This window comes from Cnephaeus nilssonii (genome assembly GCF_951640355.1).
Source record: "Cnephaeus nilssonii genome assembly, contig: SCAFFOLD_195, whole genome shotgun sequence".
Lineage (NCBI taxonomy): Eukaryota > Metazoa > Chordata > Mammalia > Chiroptera > Vespertilionidae > Cnephaeus > Cnephaeus nilssonii.
This window is the reverse complement of record NW_027645426.1, coordinates 1-25,000: the sequence shown is the minus strand read 5'-3', so window position 1 is coordinate 25,000 and position 25,000 is coordinate 1. Positions and strand designations below refer to the sequence as shown.

The 25,000-nt window shown below is 40.3% G+C and overlaps 1 protein-coding gene across 1 annotated transcript; it reads left to right on the top strand.

Moving 5' to 3' along the window:
- Positions 1 to 5,355: 5,355 nt before the first annotated feature.
- On the top strand, positions 5,356 to 23,273 carry LOC307096636 (MORC family CW-type zinc finger protein 4-like; the record flags this gene model as incomplete). The annotated part of the gene is made up of 7 exons (XM_079800943.1): positions 5,356 to 5,484; positions 7,776 to 7,844; positions 8,252 to 8,303; positions 9,667 to 9,842; positions 16,168 to 16,858; positions 17,155 to 17,438; positions 17,751 to 23,273. Coding segments are annotated over 7 exons (1,555 nt in total), but the record flags the coding sequence as incomplete, so codon positions are not given.
- Positions 23,274 to 25,000: the final 1,727 nt, after the last annotated feature.

Genomic DNA, 25,000 nt, shown 5'->3' with positions numbered 1-25,000 from the left:
CCCCTCTACCCTCTTTCTGTGTCTTTTCTCCAGCCTTCCTGGTTCCCACTCCTTTCATACCTTAGGTGCTATTTCTATTATACATGGACCACCTCCTTCCACAGAGAAACAGTGAAGGTGACTGGATATGCTTCCTGGGGGTGGGAGGGTGGTGGGGAGAGGGTATGTGTATTAAGAGTAGAATTCTGGAAGAATTTATCTTAATAATTTAACCTAATTGTCAGACTGGAGCCACCATTTCTAGTTATGAAATTTAATCAAATTTATATTACTTTTTATGATTAACTTTGGGAATATCAACCTAATAAAATTTTGATTAAAGTATAAACAAATTTTGAAAGGAAAAAAATAGGCATAGGGAGTTTATAGGGAAATGGAGAGGTTTTGATGATGATTCTTCAGTGACTCCCACAAATGCATTTTTTTAAAATAAGAGAACATCCTATATAATAAAAGGCTAATATGCAAATAGACCAAACAGCAGAACAACTGAACAACTGGTCGCTATGACATGTGCTGACCACCAGGGAGCACGCGTGGAACATGGCAGGCATCAGCTGTGGCCGGATGGTGGAGCAGGTGAGTGGGGGTGCCAGACCAAGGCGGGGCGCCCGTCGCTGTCATTGGGGCAAGCCTCTGGTGGTTATTGAAAATTCTTTGCTCCCTCACGCTGTGGTCCCGCCCGGCACTCGCACCTGCTGCCAGTGCTGGCCCCGCTCGCACCCACTGCTAGCACCGGAGCCACCGCTTGCACCCACTGCCTTCGCCCAGTGCCAGCCCTGATCACTCGGTGCCATCAGCAGGTGCAAATGGTGGCTGCCGGCCGCAGTTGCCCTGGAGGGCTTCTCCACCTCCCCCTGCTCCTGAGGGGCAATCAGGGCTGGCAGCCGCCTCTTGCACCCACTGCCAGTGACCGCGCCACTCACACCCACTGCTGGCGCTGGCCCCACTCACACCCAGAGCCAGCGCTGGAGCCGCCGCTTGCTCACACCTGCTGCCAGCGCCCAGCGCCTGTCCCAGTCATCAGTGGGTGCAAGTGGTGGCTGCCGGCCCTGATAGCCCCTGAGGGCTTCTCCACTTCTCCCTGCTCCTGAGGGTCAATCGGGACAGCAGCTGCCGCTCGCACCCACTGACAGCACTAGCCCCAATCACTCTGTGCCATCAGCGGGTGAGAGCAGGGTGGGTGCCACGGGAGCAGGGCTACCGGCAGACAGGGGACCAGGGGCCATGGCAGGAGGGGCCAGGAAGGGGCTCGGAGGATGGGCTGAGACCCACCCCTGTGCCCACTGCAGCCTCGCGGTCCACAGTTCCTTTCAAAGTGCACAAATTTGTGCACTGGGCCTCTAGTTTATTAATAAAATCATAGAGGTAGAAAAAGTAATTCCTAGAAGAAATGGGCTTAGGAAATATGTTACTGAGATAAAGGAAGGGCCCATGGAGCATGGGAGTGAGGAAGCTGATGGTAATGCACCTAGGGGACAGGGAAAGGTGAAGAGGGAGGGGGAAGGGAAAGGAAAAGGGAAAAGCATGGGCATGCTCCCAGGAAGAAGGGCCCACTGGGTCCTCTGTCCTAAGAATTTTAAGGGTGGAGATTTTAGGGGAGGTTCCAGTGGAAGATCTTAATGGAATATTCAGCAGCTTTTCAGGTATGCCCTTTCAGGGTCTAGGTCTCCACTGATTGATTGCCAGAACAGGGGGTCATTATTCAATGCAGTTCATCCTGAGGTCAGCCTTGGTGTCACTGGTCTGGTTTTGCTGCTTTTCTGGGCCTGGAGCTGAAATACAACTGAGGCCTAGATGTTATCTCTAGGGAGGAAAGGTCAGGGGGTCCAGACCTCATGACCAGCAACCAGCATATGCTAGGGAAAGAAAGGCCACCCTGGGGGCAAGATAAGAACCCTATGATTGACCTTTGCTAGGCACCTGGGGCTTTCTGCCCTGGTGACCTTCTCTACCTGGACCATCATCCTTACTCTGCTCATGTCTGTCTAACTGCCTATCAAATCCCCCACCTCAAGGAACTTGGCTCTGAATTCTTTCAGAGAAAAGTGGTGCAGGATCTCTTGTTGAGGGTATTACAGATGTCCTCATTTCCCACTCATTTTGCCCCCCTCCACCTGGCTCCCTCCCCACCCCAGGCCTTCACCACACTATTGTCTGTGTCCATGGACTATGCATATATGCATATAAATTCGTTGGTTGATCTCTTACCTCCTCCCTTCTCCCATTTTAAACTTGTCACAGAATTGGATAAACCAAATAAAATTATTCTTTGGGTCTTATTTCTTGGTAATATTGTAATATATAAAATTTTTTCCTATTCATTAATTTTAGAATTAAAACTAACCTCTTGCTTGCTTAGAGCAAGAGATTCCAGGATAAATAATTTTGACCTACATAAATAATGGTAGCTCACCATGTTAATATTTGTTACTATTTTTCATATCCATATCTGGCATAGTTCTATCAATATTTTTTCTGTGACTTTCTTTTTTTTTAATAAGTCTTTATTGTTCAGATTATTATAGTTGTACCTGTTTTTTCTCCCCATAGCTCCCCTCCACCCGGTTCCCACCCCACCCCATGCCCTTACCCCCCCCCCATTGTCCTCGTCCATAGGTGTTCAATTTTTGTCCAGTCTCTTCCCGCACCCCCCACACCCCCTTCCCCCCGAGAATTGTCAGTCCACTCCCTTTCTATGCCCCTGATTCTATTATATTCACCAGTTTATTCTGTTCATCATATTTTTCATTCACTTGATTTTTAGATTCACTTGTTCATAGATATGTATTTGTTGTCACTTTGTTGTTCATAATTTTTATCTTTACCTTTTTCTTCTTCTTCCGCTTCTTAAAGAATACCCTTCAGCATGTCATATAATTCTGGTTTGGTGGTGATAAATTCCTTTAGCTTGTTCTTATCTGTGAAGCTCTTTATCTGACCTTCAATTCTAAATGATACCTTTGCTGGGTAGAGTAATCTTGGTTGTAGATTCTTGCTATTCATCACTTTGAATATTTCTTGCCACTACCTTCTGGCCTGCATAGTTTCTGTTGAGAAATCAGCTGACAGTCGTATGGGTACTCCCTTGTAGGTAACTGTTTTTCTCTTGCTGCTTTTAAGATTCTCTCTTTGTCTTTTGCCCTTGGCATTTTAATTATGATGTGCCTTGGTGTGGTCCTCTTTGGATTCTTCTTGTTTGGGGTTCTGTGTGCTTCCTGTACTTGTAAGTCTATTTCTTTCACCAGGTAGGGGAAGTTTTCTGTCATTATTTCTTTAAATAGGTTTTCAATATCTTGCTCTCTCTCTCTTCTTCTGGCACCCCCATAATTTGGATGTTGGTACACTTGAAGTTGTCCCAGAGGCTCCTTACACTATCTTCATATTTTTTTATTCTTTTTTCTTTTTGCTTTTCTGGTTGAGTGTTTTTTTGCTTCTTCGTATTTCAAATCTTTGACTTGATTCTTGGGATTCTCTAGTCTGCTGTTAGATCTCTTTATATTTTTCTTTATTTCAGTCAATGTATGCTTAATTTCTAGTTGGTCCTTTTTCATATCCTTGAGGGTCTCACTAAATTCCTTGGAGGTTTCTAGAAGATTCTTGAGTAACCTTTGAACCATGGGTTTGAACTCCATATCCAGTAGTTTGCTTTCCTCCATTTCTTTCATTTGTGATGTTTCTTTGTCTCCACATTTTGGCTGCTTCCCTGTGTTGATAGAGTGGCTTTGTGTGCTAGGTGTCCTATAGGGCCCAGTGGCTCAGCCTCCCCAGTTACCTGAGGTGGACGCTCTTGGTGCCCCCCTTTGTAGGCTGTGTGTATAGTCTTGTTGTAGTGAAGCCTTGATTGCTGTTGGTATCACTGGGGGTAATTGACCTCCAGACCAATTGGCTGTGAGGACCAGTTGTGTCTATAATGGGAGAACTGCTGTGCTGGAAACACCCTTATGGGGCAGGACTTGCTTCAGTGGGGCTTTGGTGCTCACTGAGTCTGCCCCCTGAGTGTGTCTCTTATGGATATGAAGAGTTGTAATCTGGTGTGGTCTCACTTTGACCACTGGGTGCACTGTCTCTAGGATCTCCAAGGAGGTGCAAAGTCAACCACTGCCTGAGGCCACCCAGCAGGAGCTACAGAGAGATCTGCAGATTCCTCCTCTTAGTTTGGGGTTTGGAGGTGCCCAGATGAGGCGCAGCTGTGAAGTAATGCAGGCTGCTGACGAGCCTTAGGCCTTCTTTTGGAAGCTCTGGGGTTCTTTGACCCAGCTACACTTTGTTAGGTTAGGTTTCAAAAGGCCAGGCCATTCATATGCAAATGCCTCTGCACACAGCTTGGGTGGGGTTGTAAATTGGATGGGGCGTGGTCTCAGGGAATCACGGGGTGGTGCAAACAGCAATGGTTGCCTGTTGGCCCTGCCCCGATAGGTCCCTGGGTCTCTTTGTCCCACGGCCCTGTGCAGGAACAATGAATGCTGCAACCACCTCTGAGAGAAAGCCGCCCTCATGTTCAGGCCTGATGCTAGACAGTCCAGTTTCTCCCCGTATGAGTCTGGGTCCCCAGAGTCTCACCTGGTACTGGAATTCAGAGCAGTTGGGAGTTTGTATCTCCCTCCCAATTGAAAAAGACCACAACGTACCCAGTTGCCAGCCTATTTCCGCGCGCACCTCCGTACCTTCGCTCTTCTGCACTTCTGCACCTCCTACCAGTCTAGATGCACTTTTCTCTTTCTTTATTGTTGTAGAACTTCCACTCAGCCAGCCTTCCCGTGGTTCTGGATGATATCCGTTTTTTCTTTTAGTTGTAGTTTTGATATGGTTGTGCGAGACAGCAAGTTCAGGTGTTTTCCTATGCCGCCATCTTGGTTCCTCTCTTTTCTGTGACTTTCAAGATAAAAAGTTCTTAGGCTGATATTTTATAATTATCAAGAGAAATGTTTATTTATTTATTTTAAATATATTTTTATTGATTTCAGAGTGGAAGGGAGAGGGGGAGAGAGAGAGAGAAATATCAATGATGGGAGAGAATCGTTGACTGGCTGCCTCCTGCAAGCCTCCTACTGGGGATCGAGTCTGCAGCCCAGGCATGTGCCCCTGACCAGAATCGAACCCAGGACCCTTCATTCCATAGGCCGACGCTCTATCCACTGAGCAAACCAGCTAGGGATATCTATATCTATATCTATATCTATATCTATATCTATATCTATATCTATATCTATTTTAGACACTTAGACTCTAACAGTTATAACACATTTCATATATAAAATTATGTTGTTTCACTTTTAGGTTATGCCTTTCTAATGTAAGACATAATACAGAGCTAAGATATACACAGTCATACTTCTGTTCTCCTTCATTTAGGAAGATTCCTGACCAGACGTGGGTACAGTGTGATGAGTGTCTTAAATGGAGGAAGCTTCCTGGCAAGGTTGATCCATCTACATTACCTGCAAGATGGTTTTGTTACTATAATTCCCATCCAAAGTACAGGTAAGCTTGGGACTCAATATTATGCCAGAGATAACTCCTGATTTGTCTCTATATTCTAAAACACATTTTATCTCAAGTCCACACTCTTCAGCCTGGCATTCCAGCTTCTGTGCCAACTGGTCCCCCCTTAACTATACAGCCTTATTTTTCATTGTATCTTAACACAAACCCTATGTTTTAGGTAGGTCTGTGGCTTCAGTATTCCCCACACATGCCATGCTTATTTCCTCCTCCATGACTTTCTACATACTTACAATGACTTTATGCATTCTATCTGCCTATCCAAATCATATCCATCTGGGATGCTTAAGTGCTTAAGTGTTTTGTGTGATACTTTTCCTGTTGACAATATTTTATAGTGATTTTAATTTGACTTCCTATGATATTTAATTCTTGATATTTATTCACATATCATTTTGTATTTTTTGGATATTTTTCATATGTATACACTTTGGCTCTTCAAGAGACTGTAAGCTATTCGAGAATAAGGGCTTTACATTTTGGTTCAAGTTGATGGTTTTCTTCATATGCCTCTTATACCTGAATCTGTTGTAGTACCTACTGTACATGCAGTGCTATTTGTTTACATGTTTGTCTTTTTCATACACTGTATGCTCCTTGTAGCATCTAACATTGAGATAGTGCCTGGCATTTCCATGGGCATTAATTTCAATTTAACAAATATTTTTATTTGATTTAGTAGTCACATAGGTTTATGATAATAACTCAGTTTGCTTCATTTAGGCTATGATGTAATATTTGCCCCCTCAGGATAAATGCTGATAGAAAAAAGGTACTAGGCCCTATGCCTCCCAAGAGCACATACACACCTTTCTTCCCTCTCAGGCATGAATCTCCTACACTCTAAGGGTCCCTTATGAAACTTGCAACCAGGGGAGCAATGGGCAGTGGCAGCTCGTTCTAGGTTAACCCCTGAACCTGTCTCCAAGGCCCCCTTTTCTCTGACTTTCCAGTCAGCCAATGCAGACCTGCCTAGGCTCTTTCCCGTTGCTTCTTCTTGTTTCACTGTCCCAGCTTTAATAAACGTACTTTCAAAATAAAAATAAAATAAAAAGGGCACTAAAACAGAGTATGCCTTTTAGAAGAAAATGTTTAAAATGGAGGAAATCAAATAAATGATGTCTAGGTCTGTAATGAGTAGGCATTCCTTCATAATCTCCAGCTGTGCCTAAGCACCTCTTCATGGAGAGTAACTGAGATTGTGATTAGAATATGGGTCTGAGTGCATAGAAGTCTCACTTTTTAAACCTGTATCTCCTATTGGTTTACACTTAGTCCAGGAGACATAGCCTTCCAGGATATTTTGTCCCCTTATATAGCATAGGGCAGTGATGGCGAACCTATGACACGCGTGTCAGCACTGACACGCGTAGCCATTTCTGATGACATGCGGCCGCATGCTGAGGATGAAATATTTGCTGCTCCTAAGGATGAAACATTTGCGACTAGAGTCTTGGAGTTAGTTTTTTCCTCAAAGTGACACACTACCCGAGTTATGCTCAGTTTTTTGGTGAAGTTTGACACACCAAGCTCAATAGGTTGCCCATCACTGGCATAGGGTTTCTAATTATTATTAATTTTTATTTGTTTCTAGGATTACTTTTGACCACTGAATACTTTTTCTAGTACTGTCTTCAGGTTTTTACTCCTCTAAATTTATCTTCCTTGTGCTTTACATATAGCAAATATATGTATATCTTTTCATTTATAGAATCTTCCTTTTTTTCTCTTTGCTAGTCTCTGTTCTATTACTTTTATGATGTAAGCTCCTAGTTCCTTGTTGTTGCTTTCTATCATAGCCTTTCATTTTCTTCTTCAGGCATCACCTAGTTTATGGATTCTCATGCTTCTATACTGCATCTTGGGAATTTCTTAGTAAATGATAGGCAACAGACCTAGGTTCTAGTTTCAGCAACATTCTCTTTGTATGGAACCTCAAGCAAGTCTCTTATGTGCTTGAACTTCACTGTGTAAGAATAGAGATTATGTTTTGTGCTGTCTACCATAATATGAATTTTGAAGCTGTCAAGTACTTTGAATGGATTGGGAGAAAGGTGATATATGCACCAAAAATAATTAGATGATTATATGCCTTGAAATAAGAATTGCTACACATTAACCTACACACGGGTTTTGCAATGTGGGTGGAATCTGAGCTTTATACGGTTAGAAGATTGTTAAGCTGCCTTGTTATAATTGTGAAGAAAGTAAAGGGTAAAAGCGAAGGACACATTTTGTTTCCAAAAGATGATTTCTTCTCTATACTGCAGGAGATGCTCTGTCCCAGAAGAACAAGAACTCACTGATGAAGACATGTACTTGAGCAAAGCTAAGAAACAGTTGAGTATACCTAAGATAGTATTCTGTATTATACAGTAGAGGAGGCTGACTCTTCCTAATAGGGGAATTTTGAAAAGAAGGATGCTTTTTCCCCCTTTTTTATTTTTTAATTATTTCCCTCCTCACCTCTTTGTTCTCCCAGTTTTTAATTCCTTCTAATCATCTCCTGAGTTTCTCAACTAGTGGTTATCTTTAGTCTCCTTTCCCTCCCCCTCTCTCTGTTTCAATGGGGCATCTGAAATTTCTCTGCAGTAGCAGCGTACAGGAAGGCATCCTTAGAAACTCAATGAAGCCCACACTACTTCTAATTTGGAAGGAACATTAAAAGCTAAATCTACAATTGGTAATCCATTTTAGACTAAGAAGTTTCATGAGTGAACTAAATAGCACTTTTATCTTCTCCTAGAGATCAAACTGTTGCGAAGCAGAAGGTGCCCTTGGAAAATGAGAACCACCAGGTGAGAGACAGTCCACCCTCTTCCTTTTCTGAACAAAATTTTCCCCAACAGAGGACATAGGTTGAAGGAAGCAGCAGTCTTGAAAGCTGCATAGAAGTAATGAACGATTTCTTCTGGTGGTCTTTTTTTCATTGGATCTTTTTATTTTGCTTTGATCTGCTGTTACTGATGTTCAGATCACTGAAAATAGAAGAGCCAAATCATTCATTTTCCAGATTTGGATTCAGTAATGATTCTGGACAGTGTGAAGGTCACTTTCTGTGTCACAGAATTTTCAGGGTTATGTTCCATCCTCATACAGGCTGTTCCTGTTGAGTGTCTGGTTTTCCTCAGTCTCCTTTCTTCCAGGATTCAGGGGTGATTCTTCCTCCTTCCTTTTGGGAAGAAGGGTGATTCTTTGTGCCCCTCTCCCGTCCCTGCTTTCAGGCTGGCTGGCTTTATAAAGACTCTGCTGTTTTGAATTTTCAGGAGCACTGTCTCTCGGACATGGTTGCCCAGCTCCGGACGCTGAAGGGTGCAATAAGGTTGGCCGTCCTTTCAGGGACACTCCTTTTCTGACAGCCACCATAGCACCCATCTATCTCCCCTCCCTCAACCTTGCCTTTCTGCATGACTTTCCTTTTGACCCTCTTTCCCAGAGATATCTACTAGTCGCATGTTAGATTCACCTTTCACCCACTCAATCAGGGTAGGTCAGACTGGTGAGGATAGAGGCAATTTAATACTAATTCTTCTTCTGACAGTCTACTAAGACCTAGTTATATGAATATTCAGGTTTCATGCCCTGCTTAATAGTCTGATGTAGAGATTGGGAGATTTCCTGGGACTGCCCTGTCCTCATTCAGTTTACCTCCCCTTTATATTCCTACACCTTCATCATTCATACTATTTTCATAAGCTGGCTCTGCCACAAGATCCCAGATGCATGTCTCTGTGTGTGTGCACTATGAATACATGTTAATGTCTCGCATGCATTTCTCCAAAACCAGCACCGACACATGCTGCAATGCTTATTCCCTCCATCCCTACCCTCATCACAGATCTCAGAGGAGTGAAAATCCAGCTTTAAACTGGGTCAAAAGACAGAATTAGGGGGCCTGGGTTTATGTTGTGGGTGGGATGACTCTAGGAGCCAATAAGTGAGTTGGGGAGGTCTGTTGGCGTCCAGCTGATTAGGTTATAAGTGAACATGCCTGGGTTCAGTGTTCTAGTGTACATTACTGTGTGCTGTTTGTTCTGTTGTAGGAAACAGTTTCTTTTTATTTGGCTAAGTGTTCTTTCCTAGCATCAGAAGGATTGACTCATCCTTTGGTATTTAGTTTGAAATTGGGATTTTTTTATGCATCATTTTTTTCTTTGCTAGGTTTTCACTAATCCACTGAAGATCCCTACTATTCAAGACATGGATGAATTAAATAGTCAAACAATTGGATATGAAGAAATTGATAGCCCCAGCCGGTTTCCATCTGTTGGAGAAGAAAGCAAAACACCTCCTCTTCAACTTAAGCCTCTGGATTCCAGTGTTTTCCAGTTTTCCAGGTGAGTAAAAAACACAGCCTCTCTTCAACAGTAAGCCTCAGGGTTTGTAATGTACGTTTGTATGATTATCATATTTATGTTTTTCATTAGGCCTAGCATGGAATTTAGAAGGATAAACAACATTTTGGGTTGATAGAATTGTGTGCTGCATGTACCCCAATTATTCAACATTACAACTGCTATGTCAAACCTGTCTATCATTTTTATTTGCTTTTTGAGGTGATCATCTGACAAATGCTCTTTTATGTATTGTATATTCATATTATTCTGGGAATTGTGTTTGTGGAATAATAGACATGCAAACTCTTTGAAAAGTACTATCTGCTATACAAATATAAGCTAAAACTACATAGATAAGCATTGTTTCTTTCCTTAAGTTTAGGAATATTAAAGTCCTGTGAGTCTCCATAGGCCTAGCACATGTTGGCCACATATAAAAATAACCATTAGAATTTTGTGCCATTAGGTAAGCCTTCTAGTTCATTGTTTCCTAGAGTAAGTTATTAGTATAAATTTAGTTTTTGGCTTTACTTTTTCATCTTATAGCTCATCATCAATATTATTTTGTTAGTCTTTATAACAGGAAGGAGAACACCTTTTCTTAAATATTAGAAGTATTTGAAGCACTGAAAGTTATGAGTGCCCCTATAATGCCACGAGACTGGAACTCAGGACTCTGATTAAAACTTGCTTTCTCCTCTCTGTTATGCTTCTCACTTCTGGTAGAGCCAAGCTATAGGGCAGGTAGAGTTGTTCTCTAACAGTAAAAATTTCTACAGTCATCAATAATGTGAACTTTCAACTTACCCTCTTCACTTTGGATATCTTCTTAACTTAGGATAGATGCAATGGAATACGTGATACAGTAAAAATGACTCCTGTTCCCCCCCCCCAATGTTACTGATATTTTTCCTTGTTTCTTGCTTCTTAGGTGGGTCTTTTCAGCTTCTCATCTAGACAAACATCTCTACATGTGTGCAAGTCCCCTATTCAGTGATTCTATCACAATTAAGCCCTGTAGATATTGGAAGAACCCCATGACCCCCCTGAACATGAACAAAAAGTCTCAAGAGGAAGTAAGCTATTAGGAGCAAAACTAATAAAATTCTAAAGGAATTAAATGAGAACTTGTATGAAAGAATTTAGAGGTACTCACTAACTAATGATTGAATTTGAGTAATATGGAAAGAGCAGTTTCTAAGATTGAACTATATAGCAAGGGAGTGAGAAATATAGTCAGTATCAGGGGATTGAGGGTAATTTTCCTCTGTTTCCATCTGTAGTTTTCTAGCTCTCATTGTAGGTTGGGAAGGTTATACAATGAAGTTGAAGTGTTGTGTGTTTTTGAAGTACGTTGTTACCTTTCTATCTCAGTCTCCTTGAAATGATCATGTATTAGAATTGCTACTGGAGTATTAAGGTTTCATTGATCTTGAAGGCTCTACTTTCCCTGATTTGACCAATTTCCATTTTTTGTCAGTGTTTCTTTCATTACTTTGTAGTGACTTTTGGTAACCTAAAGGAGATTACAAATGCTAACCTATGTATGTGTGTATTTTATGAGTGCAGTATGTCAGTTCATCCATTAGGTGGCATACTTTATCAATCTTTATTGATACTTTTGTATAAGTCTGTGGAACTGCTGTGCCCAGAGTTGGGTTTTGGCTATAGAGGACAGGTAAAATACTTTGATTCTTCATGTGTAGTTTTAATTTGAGAATAATATTCTTTCAAGAGAAAGAGATACGTGATAATTGATGTTGCTGCTGATGTCATATGTTTTATGTAAGGTCACTAAATGATTATTATGTCATTTCAAGCTACATGTATAGAGGGATTCAGGTTGATTGGAAGGAGTCTGCTTTTCTATAAGGGAAAATGATGGTGTTCAAGAGTTCAGTGAAATATACAAGGTTTTCCGATAAAACAATGTTAATGGAATTATCAATTTAGTCAAGAGTTACAAAGGTATCCTTTGTTATTATCAAAACCTGAAGGTGATAAGGATCCTTGGGCCATGGAGTACAACTCTCCAACTCTAGATAAAATAAAGCTTTTTCTATAAAAGAAAGTTTTAAAAATTCCTAGTGGGCTAGGTTATATGACCTAGTAAGGCCTCCAAAGGTGTCATTGGAAATAGTTTTATGAGTTTCACAAATCTAACAAGAGAGTGGAGCACCTGCAATAGATAATAGATTTAGCCAATATGAAACAGGCATAACTTTTTAGGGAAAGACAGCTTATTCTTAATGTAAATTATCCCCTTCTGTTCACTCATTCTGCATATATTTGAGTGTTTACTGTATGAAAGATAGTGTTCTAAGGCAGTGATGGAGTCAAAGATGAAAGAACTTATGATAGTAAAAGTTTTATATGTAGTTATCCCCAATACATTCTAGATTTCATATAAGTAGTACAAACTAAGGTCTAAAGTAGTCATAAGCATATGTACAAAGGAGAGAATTAGTGGCTGTAATATATTTATATATTTAGAAAGATTTTGAGTAAGTTAAATGTCAAAAGCTAATTATTTCATGTTTAAGAGGATAACAAAAAAATCCAAATTATATTGTAATAGTGGAAGGAAAGAAGAGATATTCTAGTATGTTTAAAGGAATATTTGAAACAACAAATATGAGACAGGAAAAAAGAACAATTTTTCTAATGAATAAGTTGATTCAGGGGCCAGTATTAACATTTTAAAATATGTTCTTTGAGGGAGACTTCCAAAATGGAGAAATGTGGAGTGTAGTGGGCACTTTCATCAACAAATAACCATTTAACTGGAAGAAGTTATTAAAACAAAACAATCATTCTAAGTTCCTGGAAATTGCCTTAGGGACATACAAAAAATGGAGAAACATTTATTCTGGAAATTTATTAAATCTCAGAAAGAACAGCAAGAGTCTTTGGCATTTAGCCTGTTCCCATCCTCCTCCAAGCTGTGTTTTATTAAAACTACTCTAGGAGCTCTAATACAGGTGGGTGTGGTCAAGAAGTTGGGATCTTTATCTTCCCCTAGCTCCTAGTCTACAGCTATGGCTTTACTTGAGAGAGTCAGGCCTCTGACAATTCTCATCTCCCTCAGATCTGTCTTGCAGAAGCTCTATTCTGGACAGACCCAAGAAGGACTGGGTCTCTTCCTCTCCTAGCTAGCTTTCTCTTCCCCCATCCAGTCCCAACTCATGGTGAAAGTACTTACCTAGGGAAGTCATGGGGCTATTACTCCTGTCCCAGCTTGCTTGTAGGGCAGAGGTTCATGCCAGAAGGAGCAAACAAAAAACCATCCCAGCACCTATTAATATAAAAAGGTTTCACTCCTGGAGAAGTGGGTCACTTTCCCTATTCCCACCTCTTCCTTAGGGAGAGAGACAGGCCTTAAAGATGATGAATTCCTTAGCTCTACCTGCCAGAATGCACATTACCTATAACAGATCATGGAGAATTCCATTCCTAAGGGCATTGTCAAAAATAAAGGAAATTATGGTGGAGAACAATTGAGAGGGTACTCATAGCTCCACAATACAAGTTACAACAAGCAAAAGAGTTGAGCAATTAGATGTTTAGTAACAGAGAGAACCAAGGAAAAAAGAGTAAATCACAAGAGGAATTTAAAAATATCTTGAGAAGATAAAAATGAAAACAAAATACCCCAACACTTATGGGATAATATTTCTATCCTTCTCTCTCTTTCCCTCAGAGGGAAAATTATACAGGCTTATATTAAAATTGAAATAAGACCTCAAATTAATAACCCAAACTTCAACCTTAAGAAACTACACAAACAAGAGCACACTAAACCCAAATCAAGTAGAAAGAAGAAAATAACAAAATCAGAATGGAAATTAAATAGAGAATAGAAAAACAATAGAGAAAATCAGTGAAACCAAAAGTTGGCTCTTTGAAAAGAACAATAGAAATTAAGAAAGCAATTGTATCTATAGTTGTTTGAAAAATAAAATATTTAAGAATATATTTAACAAAGTGCAAGCAAAACTTTGTATAATGAAAACTACAAAATATTGTTGAATGAGGTTAAATAAGACCTAAATAAATGGAAATACATTTCATGTTTATAGATCAGATTTAATGCTGTTAAGATGACAATATTTTCCGAATTGAGCTACAGATTCAGTGCAGTCTCTTATCAAAATATCAGCTAGCTTCTTTGCAGACAAGCACTGGAGGAAGGTGACAAAAAGAAGAAAGAAAATGCAAAGGAACTATGTAGTTGGAAAAGAATTCCTAGTATACAAACTCAAAATTAATCTTTACTAAATGAGTGAATACAGGTTTGGAATAACAATTGATTCCTAGAGGGAAGAACCTTTACTTATAAAACTAATAAGTATTTACAGAGCCAATAAGTAAAATCCATTTATTTTTATCTCCTTCAAGCAATACTTTCTTTTTTATTGGCTCTTATGTGCAAAGTTTTTGTTCCCTCATTCCCATCTAGCACAGTTACTCAAGCTTCCTTCTGTAAAGGAGCTCATACTTTAGTAGGGAACCTGTGATGCATACATACACACATGCACACATACTTGCACACACATGGTAAAAAGTGATACATGTAAGAGAGGGCTAAAGTGATATAGTAATTCAAAAGTACGATTTGAGCTGGACTTAGACATGCTCTAGGAATTCAGAAGTGGCATTTGAGCTGGACTTAGACATGGAAGCAATGATTAAAGCTTTCAAATAGGGGAATGACATAATTAGAGCAATACCTTACTTAGGAAGATTAATTTGGCAGTGGGTGATCTGGAGGTGAGAGAAAGGAGCCAGGTTTGAAGGTAAAAATGAAAGATCAATTTTATACATACTGAGTGAGACATCAGTAAGACTTCCATGAAAAAAAAAATGTGTAACAGGCCATTGGAAATCCAGTACTGGAGATCAGGGCTTGTGGAATGACTTGGTAGTTACTGTTCAGAGGTTATAACCAAGAGACTGTATGAGATTACCAAAGGAAAAAATTGTAGGTATAGAAGAGATTTAAGGACAGAACACTTAGAAATTGGAAAATTAAGAGAAGGAAGAAAATTTGACATTCATTGCCTTTCATAAAACTTTGTTTTCTAGTATCATTTACCCTTTTTTTGTACATGCAAACTGATTGTTTCACTATCTTCCTCAGTACTACAGCTAAATGGATCTGCAGTGGCCCTAAAATGCATTTAAAGATGGATACATTTGTTCTTACATAGCCCCTAAATCCTTTTGCTTTCCCACTAAGGCTGACACAAGAAGATCTATTAAAATGGCAGACCAGTTTTATTTCTGGTGAACACTAGTTTTGAAGAACATTCAGGGTGTTACAAGAAGCTAAGGCTTGAGATGTCTTATAGATGTTCTCAGAAATTGCAGAGAAATACAAGCAGCCTTGAAATACTATGACTTGACTCTTTATCATTGAAAATTTGAAAGTCAATCTTTACCTTGAAATTTCTTGGTTTTCTGCAGGGACAGCAGAAGAGTTATAAGGATAAAAATAGGGGTCCCATCCTGCCACATGACATAAAATTGTCTATGGATTTTCACTGGTGCCAGTTGTTTGTTCCTTCAACCTTTAGAGCATATAGCAGCCAGAAATGGAAGGTGATTGAGGTCACCATCCTGGGAGTGCCTGTTTACCCCAATAGAGGGGATTCTTTTGCCATAGGGAAAAATGACTTGAATTGGCTGTTTCAGTTTCTTTGTTTATGACCAGGGCCCTATGTTTCAATTAACTTTTACAAGTGAATAATAGGCAATAGCCACAATCGAGTTGACTGGTAAAGGAATTGTATGGTGTTCGTTGCAATATAAAAAAAAAAAGTGCATAAGTCTTTGATACTGGAAGGTTTTTGTGACTCTAAAATTAATGAGCTGGCTCGGTTCTCCTCCACATATTCCCTAGGCTTTTTATGGCCTTTTTTTCTTTTCTTTCTTTCTGGTTCCCCTCCCCCCATTCTCATATTAGAGGATTTTGCATGTGTATTTTTGTTTGTTTTCCTTCCTTGACCTGCATTTCTGAAACTTCTAAGTCAGGCTCTTTTAATCCTGTTTTCAGAATTCTTACCAAGGTCAACCTGGTCCTGTTATATCCAGATGCTGACTCTTCATATCTTTTTATTTCATCTCTCTCTTAAGACCAATTGCTATCTCAGCTATCTGCATAAGTGAAGGGGTAGGGGTTTGGAGGTAAACTTGTATTGCTAACCTGAAATGAGCTGTGGATAACAGCTAGAGTCAGTTTTAATATGGGAAATTTGAAGAGGGGCTCTATAAGATAAGAATATATTTAGCCTATTTTGACAGCTTATTCCTCTTCTTGTTACAGTAAGTACAAATGGATCCTAGGTGAGGAACCTGTGGAGAAACGAAGAAGGCTTCAGAATGAGATAACAACACCTCCTCTAGATTATTCCATGCCTGGCTCTTACAGGAGGGTAGAGGCAGCTGTTGCTTACCCAGAAGGAGAGAACAGCCATGATAAATCCAGTTCTGAGAGAAGCACACCACCGTATCTTTCCCCAGAATACCCAGAAGCAAGCAAAAGTACCAGTCAAAGTAGGGAGGCTTCAGTTCTGTATTCAGGAGCCCAAGAACATCAGGGGTCCCTGCTCCCTGAAGAATTAGAAGATCAGATGCCAAGATTGGTAGCAGAAGAATCTAACAGAGGCAGCACAAACATAAACAAGGAAGAAGTAAACAAGGGACCTTTTGTAGCTGTTGTTGGAGTTGCAAAAGGTGTTCGAGATTCAGGAGCTCCCATTCAGCTGATCCCTTTTAACCGAGAGGAGCTTGCTGAGAGAAGAAAAGCAGCTGAATCCTGGAACCCAATGCCTTATTCTTCTGTGGCTTCTGCTACAACTCCTGCTGCAGCCGCTGGGGAGAAAGGAAGAGGCTATGAGGAGAGTGGAGGCCATAATACACCAAAGATGAAGAACCAAAGAGAGTTGGAAGAACTGAAAAGAACCACAGAAAAATTGGAACGTGTTCTGGCGGAAAGGAATTTGTTCCAGCAAAAGGTTAGGGCAGCACCTTACCACTAGGAATAAAAGATAATTGAAACCAAGGGACCTGAGAGCTGGAGCTCTGATGAATTCATGTTCTGAGGCCTTTAAGCAAAATAAGCCATTGAATTATTGTGTGGTATGTTTCAGATTGGGTGAACCCTAATGGGCTTCCCTCCTATATTTTGGGATTGAAAAGGTCCATAATAGAGGAATATGTACAGAGGAATCACTGAGTGAATATATTAGGGACAATTTTTGCCACTCTTGTAGCATGTGGAGTCATTGAATTTCTATTTCTTGGACTGCAGGTGGAGGAGCTGGAACAGGAGAGGAATCACTGGCATTCTGAATTCAAGAAAGTCCAACATGAATTGGTGAGCTACAGTACCCAGGAAACAGAAGGCTTGTATTGGAGCAAGAAACACATGGGTTATCGCCAAGCTGAATTCCAGATTCTGAAAGCTGAGCTGGAAAGAACCAAAGAGGAAAAGCAAGAACTAAAAGAGAAACTGAAGGAGACAGAGACACACCTGGAAGTGCTGCAGAAGGCTCAGGTCTCCTACCGGACCCCAGAGGGAGATGACCTAGAAAGGTTAATTACTAGGGTTTAGTTATCAGCTTGTGAGTGCTAATGGGAAACATCCCTTAGGACCCCAGTTACTGGTCATAAATAAGGGAGGAAGTCTGAATCAATTCATAGGCCACCAAGGACTGAGGAATTACTTCTTAGAGAGCTGCAGCCAGTCTCCCTGTGCTTGGTGGCATTGTGCTTTCTTCTTTCTTTGTAGCTAATGGAAACATAATTGTTGAGAAATGTAGGCCCGTTTTTAAGGAGCTTCATTTTGTTCTGTTGGCTAATGACTTCATGTCATCTCTTCTCCTGCCCCCTCACTCCATCATACAGGGCTTTGGCAAAGCTTACGCGGCTGCGTATCCACGTCAGCTATCTCCTTACTTCTGTCCTCCCTCACTTGGAGCTTCGTGAGATCGGGTTTGACTCAGAACAAGTGGATGGGATCCTGTATACGGTGCTGGAGGCAAATCACATACTGGATTGAACACTAGACTATATACTCTATCTACCCCTCTCTCATCTCCCTTTCATCTCCCTCTTCTCTTCTCTTCTCTTCTCTTCTCTTCTCTTCTCTTCTCTTCTCTTCTCTTCTCTTCTCTTCTCTTCTCTTCCCTCCCCTCCCCTCCCCTCCCCTCCCCTCCCCTTCCCTTCCCTTCCCTTCCCTTCCCTTCCCTTCCCTTCCCTTCCCTTCCCTTCCCTTCCCTTCCCTTCCCTCCTCTCCTCTCCTCTCCTCTCCTCTCCTCTCCTCTCCTCTCCTCTCCTCTCCTCTCCTCTCCTCTCCTCTCCTCTCCTCTCCTCTTTCCTCTCCCTTCCTCCCTCTCTCCCCCACTTCTCTCCCATTCTCTCACCTTTATGCCTTATTTAGATAATTTCTGAGTAAATCCTCGCTCTTAATCAGTCTGCTGCTTATTCAGTTTGGTTTGAGGAAAGAGGCTATTTCAGTAGGCTTTCAAGAGTTTCAGGAACAGAAAAGCAATAGTCATCAAACCAGGTGACATGAAAGCTTTAACTTTCATGGCTTAGATACTTGGCCTATTTTATATCCTTTCTGAAGTGGTTTGTATTCATTTAGGTTAAATCGGTCAACAAGTATTGGGTTAATGTACTAGGTGTTTTGGGATAAATTAACAACTATAACTCATGGATTCAGTCTTCAAGGATCTAACAATCTAATTGGAAACACAAGACACACACCAAGTTAACTAACTGGTACAAGAGAGTAGTACATGCATTATAGGGGAGGTCTGGAGGAGGAAGTTCAAGGAAGGAGTCACATCAGAAATGGGACCTAAGGTTTGTTTAAAGAATGAGCATGACCACACTTAACAACTGTTGTTCTTTAGGTGGTAGGACTATGATTGTTAATTGTTTCTTCTTGCTATCTTCCTGCCTTTTTCAAATTTTCTATAATAAACCTGTTATTCTTCTTGCATTGGAAAAAAATAAATTCTTTTAAAAAGAATGAGTAGGTTTGGATTTAGATATCAAATGAGAGACTTGTGAAAGTATAAGTTCATTTTATAATTTATGTTGTATTTCACATTACCTCTGAAAGAATAGCATGAACAAAGGCATGGAAAAAGTTGGAATGTGAAAAATGTGTTTAGTAGGAAAGATGGGTTAATGTAAAGGGATCTAAGGTTAAATCGTTACCCATCTATTCACCTCCCTTTGTGTTGTTTGCATTTTAATAAGGAATTCTTGGAAAAGAAATCTTCAAGGCCCAAATTAAAAAAAATATGTATTACCAACCTTGGATTTTAGGTAGTGGGAGAGCTATTTTAGGGCAGGGAGATCTATTTGATATTCCTCAGAATACACCACGCACCTACTCTTCAGGCTAGTGCTTAGTGAGGGGTAGATCTCATATTACCAGAAATAGTAAAACTTACTCTTGTAAAACTAGACATATTGTTTATACTTTGCTTTATTGTATTTATATAGCACATACTCTTCAAAGAGTTCAAGGTACTCTTCAAAATACGTTGAACATTGAACACATAAAAAGCATAGCAACAGTGAAAACTATAAAGGCGAAATAATAAAAGGGAGGTGGGATCAAGCAATCACAAAAGGATTAACTAGTCCAGAGGAATGTTTTGGATATTTTTTGTTTCTCTTCTGCAGAATTACTTCAGAAGATTCTCCCAAGCTTATTTTATCTCCTTTGAAAGAGGCCCATCGTAGATACTCCAATGAGACTTCAAGGACTAGGAGGAAGCCAGAGCCAAATGTCACCATTAGAATAAGTACTCAGAATATCCCTGTCACCTTACTTTCACCTCACTGCAGCTCTAGCCTGCCACGTGATTATTTCTCATGTCAGACATTTGGACTATGATGTTGAGGGCCCCAGTTATCGAAATGTTACTCAGTGGGCAGGGAGGGAGCATATTCAGCCATTCTATCAGTGACACTTGTTCTTCAGATAGGAGCTGTGAGAACGTGGGGCTTTGCACAGATATGGACAACATGGATGAGAAGTTGGTGTAGGAAAAAATTCAGATAATTGAAGGTTGAGTGTGTGTGTGTGTGTGTGTGTGTGTGTGTGTGTGTGTGTGTGTGTAAAGAGAGAGAGATAGGCCATTGGGCTTTTTAAAAAGGTGGAAAATTTTAACTCATCTTTACTATTGCTTACTCTCAGCCCGTTTCCTCATCCCAACCCCATATTGCTTCTTCCAGGAACAGTTAACTGTATGAATCTATTTACTACAATACCAGAGCTACCTCTTCGTTACCTATTTAGAATGAAATCATACTATATAAAGTCCCTTTAACCAATGCTAAATGCCATGGTAGAGAGATTGAAAAATGTCACCCAGGCTTACTAGAGCTTACGAAACAGTGTGGAGGCAAAAGAGATTCAGAAGAAAAAAGGTGGATGCTTCCTCCTGTCTATCTTGTTAGGTTAACATAATCATAATTCTTTCAAATATCTCTCACATTTGCCCTTTAAATTTCCACTTCCACAGTCAACAGTTAGGTTCTTATTATCTCCTCTTGATCATTGAAATATATTCTTAACTGGCCTCCCTTGCCTCTTGTTCTCACTCCTTAAATCCACCGTACTCACTATCTCAAAATTGCATTTAATGATATCACCAGGTTATGCCTCTGCTCAAAGACTTGCTAGTGCTCCCAGTTGCCCACAAAGTGTAATACAAATTCGCATCTGGATTAAACCATGCTCTCTAGACTCATCTTCCAGCATTTCAAACAAACCATGTTCCATCCAAAATGAACTATTTTTAGGTTTCTGAACCTGCCTTAAGATTTTTTGCTATTCCATTCCCTTTGCCTGGAATGTTTTCCCTTACATCTTCCCTTTGGCTCAGATGTCAACTTTTTCCCCCTGAAAATTCCTCTAATTACCCAGCGAGATGTGACATTTTCTTTGAACATGTAAGTTTTGGGTCACTTATAAGGCTCTTATCACAAACTTCCTTGTCCTGTCTTCCCTATTAGAAAGCTCCAGATTCAAATATTCACTGCCTACTTGACATTTACATTTACATGTCTCACAGGCACTTCAAATAAAACATGTTAAAAGTGAACAGTGACACACCCTCCCCCAAGACCGTTCCTTCCCTTAATTTTCCTCATTTGAAAAATGGCACCTCCACCCACCTAAGCACATAAGCTAGAAACCTGGAAATCATCCTAACTTTCCTCTTCTCTAATCCTCCACATCCAGTCTGTCAGAAAGTGTGTCAACTCTAACTCCAAAGTATTAGCTTGATTTCAGTCACTTTTACCACATCTACCTTAGTCCAAACTGCTATGGTCTCCCATAGATAATTGCAACTCCTAACTGGTGTCCTTGCTTTCATTTTTGTTTCCACAATTGTCTTACCCAGAGTGATTTTTTTTAAAAACACAAGTCCAATCACATGACTCATTGCTTAAAGCCCTTTAATGATTTCTCATTGCACTTAGAATAAAATCCATACTCATTACAATATCCTACAAGACCCCTGCCTACTTCTAGTTTTTCTCTTGCAGCTATTCATATCTCACTTTCCCCTTGCTCACTGTGGTCTTACTACTGAAACATGTCAAGCTCTGACTTAACCTCAGAGTCTTTATTCATACCGTTCCCTCTCCTACAATGCTTATATCTCCAGTCTTGGAATGCTAGCTATTCCACATCCTTCAGGTCTTTGTGTGTCAACTTTCTCAGACAGGTCTACCTGGCAACCTTTTTTCTCTACCCTATTCTATCACTATTTCCTATTGTGTTTAGTTCATAGCACTTTTCACAACTTGCAATTACATATTTGGCTGTTTACTTTGACTCATTCAACAAATATTTATTGGGTATCTACTATATGTTGTATGATATACAGTGATTAACACAACACATGTGGCCTCTGTCTGCCTCTTTCACTATTAAGTTCTATGAGGGGAAGTGTCATGCCCATTTTTGCCAATTACTGTATCCTTAAGCTTATCATAATACCTGGTATATAGTAGGTAATCAATAAATGTAATGGTGGGGACTGTGTTTTGTTCATATCTCCATCTCCCTCAAGAGCCTAAAATAGTGCCTCATTCATAGAAGAGGTTGGATACATACTGTATGAGTGAGGTAAATAGCAATCCTGGACATTAAACTCTGAAAATTAAAGACTGAGACAATAAATGGCATAAGTCATGGGGGACGCTCAGTGTGAGCTGGAGTGGCCTAGAGTTTCTCTTTAGCTGATCTTCCATTTGAATAATTAGAAAAGCTACTAAAGGAGAAAGGGAATATGGTCTTGAATATCATCAAAAGGAAGCTCCTAACATGCAATTTTGAAATACTGATAATTACAGAATATAATCAGGAGAAGTCTATAGAGACCAGGTCTTGAGAGTGAGAAGTAAAAGGAGAAAATTTTTTCTGAGTCTTTTGTTCACTTTTTCCAAGAGCAGTGACAGTCTTTTTTTTTTTTTTTCAAGAGAAGAGGAACTTATCCATAAGCAAACCACAGACAGAGCAAGCTTCAAGGAAATAAATTCCTGACACATGTGAGGAAGGCATTACATGCTTGTAGGATGAAAAAAATCAGTACTAGCAGAGGACTAGATCAGAGACTTTGTGGATCCAGGAGATGGCCCTTGGACTGGAGAGTCTCAGGTTCGATTCTGGTCAAGGGCATGTATCTTGGTTGCAAACTCGATCCCCAGTGCAATTGGGGCACGTGTGGGCAGCAACCAATCAATGTGTCTCTCTCACGTCGATGTTTCTCTCTCTCTGTTTCCCGCTCTTCCTTCCTCTCTCTCTAAAAATCAATGGAAAAAATATCCTTGGGTGAGGATTAACAACAATAACAAAAAAGAGTGAAGTACGGAGGTATGGTCAGGAAAGCTTCAGGGAGTGAGCTCAGGTTAAATTAAATGTAATTTCCCCAAAAGAATAACTTATGCTTGGTGACAAGGACATTCCTAACTCAGGACTTACCTTAGACAGAGAGGACATTCAGGAATCATACTTTCTGAATCAAAAGTTAGGGCATGCCCTGGCTGGCTAGCTCAGCTGATTAGAGCATCATCCTGATATGCCAAGGTTTCAGGTTTGATCCCCGGTCAGGGCACATACAAGAAGCAACCAATGAGTCCATAAATAAGTGGAACAACAAATCAATGTTTTTCTCTCTCTCATCCTCTGTCTCTCTCTGTCTCTCTGTCTCTGTCTCTCTCTCCTTCCCTCTCTTCCTTCCTCTCTCCCCTCCTCCTCCTCCTCCTCCTCCTCCTCCTCCTCCTCCTCCTCCTTCTTCTTCTTCTTCTTCTTCTTCTTCTTTCTTCTTCTTCTCCTTCTCCTTCTCCTTCTCCTTCTCCTTCTCCTTCTCCTTCTCCTCCTTCTCCTCCTTCTCCTCCTTCTTCTCCTTCTCCTTCTCCTCCTCCTCCTCCTCCTCCTCCTCCACCTCCTCCTCCTCCTCCTTCTTCTTCTTCTTCTTCTTCTTCTTCTTCTTCTTCTTCTTCTTCTTCTTCTTCTCTCTCTCTCTCTCTCTCTCTCTCTCTCTCTCTCTCTCTCATCAGTCAAAAAAAGTTAGGGGCACATGATTAGTTAATAAATTAGATAATTTGAAAAAACTGACTTACATAGTTTGGGGTATATTAAACCTTAGTCATTAAGTGAAATATAAGTATATAAGTAGCGTTCATTTTCTAATGGAAAATAAAATCTGCAGAAGAAATGTGTTTTGTTACTTGCCTTCATTCCCAAGCCCAAAGCTTTTGTGTGAATCACCAGAAATCACAAACCCACTTATATATAAGAACAGTTCAAATGTTTTGGGTGCCTTCTATGTACCAAACACATTCCATTCATCTGCCCATTGAGTCCTCAGGGGTAGGCAAAATGACTTTAGGCAGAGGGTCAGAAAGTGTTCCCAAAAGGCCTGATTTTCTAGTTGGGCTATGGAAGCTTGTAAGGATTGGAAAGATAAAGGTGTGTGGGCAATAGTATAAGCAAAGTCATAAGACTAGTTGGAGGGGGTGTAAATAAAGGAACACCCAAGAAGGTGTGAGGAATCTTTATATATAAAAGCCTAATATGCAAATTGTCCCCTCAGGAGTTCAACCAGGAGACCAGGAGTTTGATCGCCGGCCAGGCCTAGGGACCCTACCCATGCATGAATTTCATACACCAGGCCTCTACTAGTTTATAATTCACTTTGAAGTATAAGGAACAGAATGGACCAAGGGCTTGGGAATGCCAACAAGAGGAAAGCTATGCTAAATCTGCTCAACAATGGAGCCTTATAGGCTATGATTTAGGAAGTGGCTGTTGAAATCTTTCCAGTTGTCCCTGAGTTTGGGAAATTAACTGCAGTTTGCAATTCCCTTGGACTAAGCTTTTTTCTAGTACAGTAAAACCTCGCTATAAGAGACTAATTCGGGTACAGTGATGTCTGGTAAAGCCGAAAGTCTGTTATATAATAAAGGTTTTCCAAATGCATATGTTAAAAAATTGTCAAATTATTTAGTTTACCTGTTTTTATTTATGTAGACACGTTTGTGTAATTAAAATTAAGTATGTATGAAAAGTTTAATTTCACAGAAAAGTTTTCTATATGTATTACTATAATTTTAAGTTTATACTAAAGAGTTCTAGTGAATGCATATATTCACCAGTCACCCCAAGTAAACAAATGCACATGGCTGGGGTACAGCTTAGCGCACTTTGACAGGCAGGCTTTAAAATTGCTACATGAAATCACACCATGAGACAACCGGCATGCAATGGGGTGTGATCATGTGAAATCATTCTCTGATTATTGTTTAAGAGTGGTGACTCTTGGATTTAAGTATGTAGACTATAGTTGTATATATGTAATGTTTATGTCAGTTAATTTACTACAGTGTTTTTTCCAACATATGGCCTAATTGCTAAAATTTGTTAAAAAATAACAGTGGAAAAAATAACAGCAAATTAGTCCTGGCTGGTGTTTCTTAGTGATTAGAGTGTCCGCCCATGCACAAAAGGGTCTTGGGTTTGATTCCTGGTCAAGGGCACGTACCTTGGTTGCAGGTTCCATCCCCAGCCTGGTGGAGGCATGTGTTGGAGGCAGCCGATCAATGTGTCGCACATTGAT